The sequence below is a fragment of the Antrostomus carolinensis genome, unplaced genomic scaffold, assembly GCF_000700745.2.
Source record: "Antrostomus carolinensis isolate BGI_N321 unplaced genomic scaffold, ASM70074v2 scaffold8737, whole genome shotgun sequence".
Taxonomy (NCBI): domain Eukaryota; kingdom Metazoa; phylum Chordata; class Aves; order Caprimulgiformes; family Caprimulgidae; genus Antrostomus; species Antrostomus carolinensis.
The window spans coordinates 73,056-75,556 of NW_010326580.1; the positions used below are offsets into that span (position 1 = coordinate 73,056).

A 2,501-nucleotide genomic window follows, 5' to 3' on the forward strand; every position below is an offset into this window, starting at 1 on the left:
AGTGGAGAGTGGCGTTTTATCCCGAAACAAAAAAAATCTTATCCCCTTAACAAGATGGAGTTGAATCAGGTATGTATTAGCTGCCACTAACTATGCTGTGTTCTGGGGACATTATTGTAGCACATAGAATTCAGGTAGTAGTTTCTCTAATTTTTTTTTATTTTTTTTTTATGTGAAAGCTTAAGAAATAGGCTGTATAATCATGTTTCAACATAGAAAAATTATAACTTAAAAAGTGTGGGTTTTGAGAATATGTATAACTGCACAGATAAGTCAGATCTGAGAACTCTTCTCTTTTTGATACAGCTCTAAGGTAGACCAGATACAGGATATCGTTACTGGAAACCCCACTGTCATTAAGATGGTTGTCAGTTTCAATCGAGGTGCACGTGGACAGAATGCTCTGCGCCAGCTCTTGGCCCCAGTGGTGAAGGAGATCATGGAGGACAAGTCCCTCATAATCAACACTAGTCCTGTGGATGTGTACAAGTCATGGGTAAACCAGCTGGAAATGCAGACTGGTGAGGCCAGGTGAGTGAGGAAGCTGGACTTCTTGTATCATTTAAATACTCAAGGAATCCCCCAGTTCTACTCTCTCTTTCCTTCTCTGACAAATTGCACTTGTGCCCATGTATCATTTACCCATCTTCCTGCAGCACAATGAGAGTTTCTGGGGAGAGGTGCTTGAAAAACAGGTACTTTAATCCGTTCTTGACAATAAAGGGATTACTTTCCTGGTCCTGAACTTCAAAAGTCAGTTACTTAATCTTAACAAGTGTAGTAGATTGTGCCATAGAAAAACTTACAGCCTTTTCCCATGTTTTATAACAGCATGTTAGTAGTGTTCCAGGCTTTGGAGGAACTGGGATGCTGGGAACCGGGATGTGGAGATGCAGGCTCTATATTAGGATTCCCCTTCTGTAGTTAAGGGAAGGTACATGATGGAGTGTGCACCCCCACCTAAACAAACTGCCTCCATCCAAAAAAAGGAAGCTAACACATCTGAGACTTCTGCTACTTATCCAACTTCAACTGTATTTGTCTGACATTTTTCTCTGCTCATTGATGGCCCTTATGAAGGAAAAAAAAAGTATTCTCAACTACATTTACCCTGGTTTTATGTCTGTTTGCTTTGCAGCAAATTGCCATACGATGTAACCACAGAACAAGCATTAACACACACAGAAGTGGTCAATAAACTGGAATCATCAATTCAGAGTTTGCGAGCAGTAACTGACAAAGTTCTCGTGTCTATATTCTCTTCTCTCAATATGATGCCGTAAGTGCTGAGTTAGGACTCTCCAAGCTGCAGTTCATAGAATCATAGAATTACAGAATTGTTTGGGTTGGGAGGAATCTTAAAGATCATCTAGTTCCAACCCCCCTGCCATGAGCAGGGACACCTTCCACTAGACCAGGTTGCTCAAAGCCTCATCCAACCTGGCCTTAAACACTTCCAGGGACGGGGCATCTACAGCTTCTCTGGGCAACCTGTTCCAGTGTCTGACCACCCTCACAGTGAAGAATTTCTTCCTAATGTCTTATCTAAATCTACACTCTTACAGTTTCTAGCCATTAATTACCCCTTGTTCTATCACTTCCTGCCCTTGTAAAAAGTCCCTCCCCAGCTTTCTTGTAGGCCCCTTCAGGTATTGGAAGGCCACTAAAGGTGTCCCTGGAGTCTTCTCATCTCCAGGGTGAACAGCCACAGGCTCTCGCAGCCTGTTCTCACAGGAGAGGTGCTCTAGCCCTCTGATAATCATGTACACAGTGAAGCTTCACTTGAAACTCAGTGATGGACATCCTTTCAAATTACATGGCTTGTGATATGTGCCTCTCAAATGACTTCCCCAGTAGAGGGAGTGGTTTCTCTGCTTCTTCTACTCTGCTTTAGAAGCTTCATGAACATCGTTGTATTTTCCATTATCATCTCATTTTGGTTTAAGTGGCTAGAGAAAAAGCCAATAACTTGGCTGACTAGCCAAGAATGATTGTTTTGTGTTTCATCTAAGCTTTTCCAATATTTTTCCTTTTCATCTGTTCTACATTTAGTTATGGAATGAGATACATAGCCAAAGTTCTGAAGAGCTCGCTCCATGAGAAATTCCCAGATGCAACAGAAGATGAACTATTAAAGGTAGACTTCTGAGGGCAAAATGCCAGCAGCTTGTTTTTTTAATGCCAAATGGGATTTCTATTGACACTAAGCATTCTAAGGAACTGAGAACAACAGCATTTACTGAAGGAATTTGGCCCCTTTTGGGTTGCAAAGGGGTGGTGGAAGGGGAGGAGAACTCTGTTGCCACAACCTTGCTATCTTAATCAGGGTACTCAGTAATTCTTATGGAAGACAGTGCTCAGCCTGTTTTGGATAGTAACTGTTCTTAAAAGGTTGTAGTTTATCTGGATCATCTTTCGTTTTGGTTTGGTACTATGGTCCTTACCACCAGCAATCCTTTAATGGAGAACACTGGTCATCTTCCCCTCCCCGCCGCCCTCCC

General features: G+C 42.2%; 1 protein-coding gene across 1 annotated transcript in view; it reads left to right on the forward strand.

Moving 5' to 3' along the window:
• LOC104527802 (ras GTPase-activating-like protein IQGAP1) overlaps positions 1 to 2,137 on the forward strand; it is a gene marked incomplete at its 3' end in the record, with an annotated part of 45,181 nt that extends 43,044 nt beyond the window's left edge. Inside the window, exons 25-27 of the mRNA XM_029085871.1 lie at positions 307 to 531; positions 1,139 to 1,279; positions 2,053 to 2,137. Coding sequence (XP_028941704.1) covers positions 307 to 531; positions 1,139 to 1,279; positions 2,053 to 2,137 — 451 coding nt within the window. The remainder of the gene's footprint in view (positions 1 to 306; positions 532 to 1,138; positions 1,280 to 2,052) is intronic.
• Positions 2,138 to 2,501: the final 364 nt, after the last annotated feature.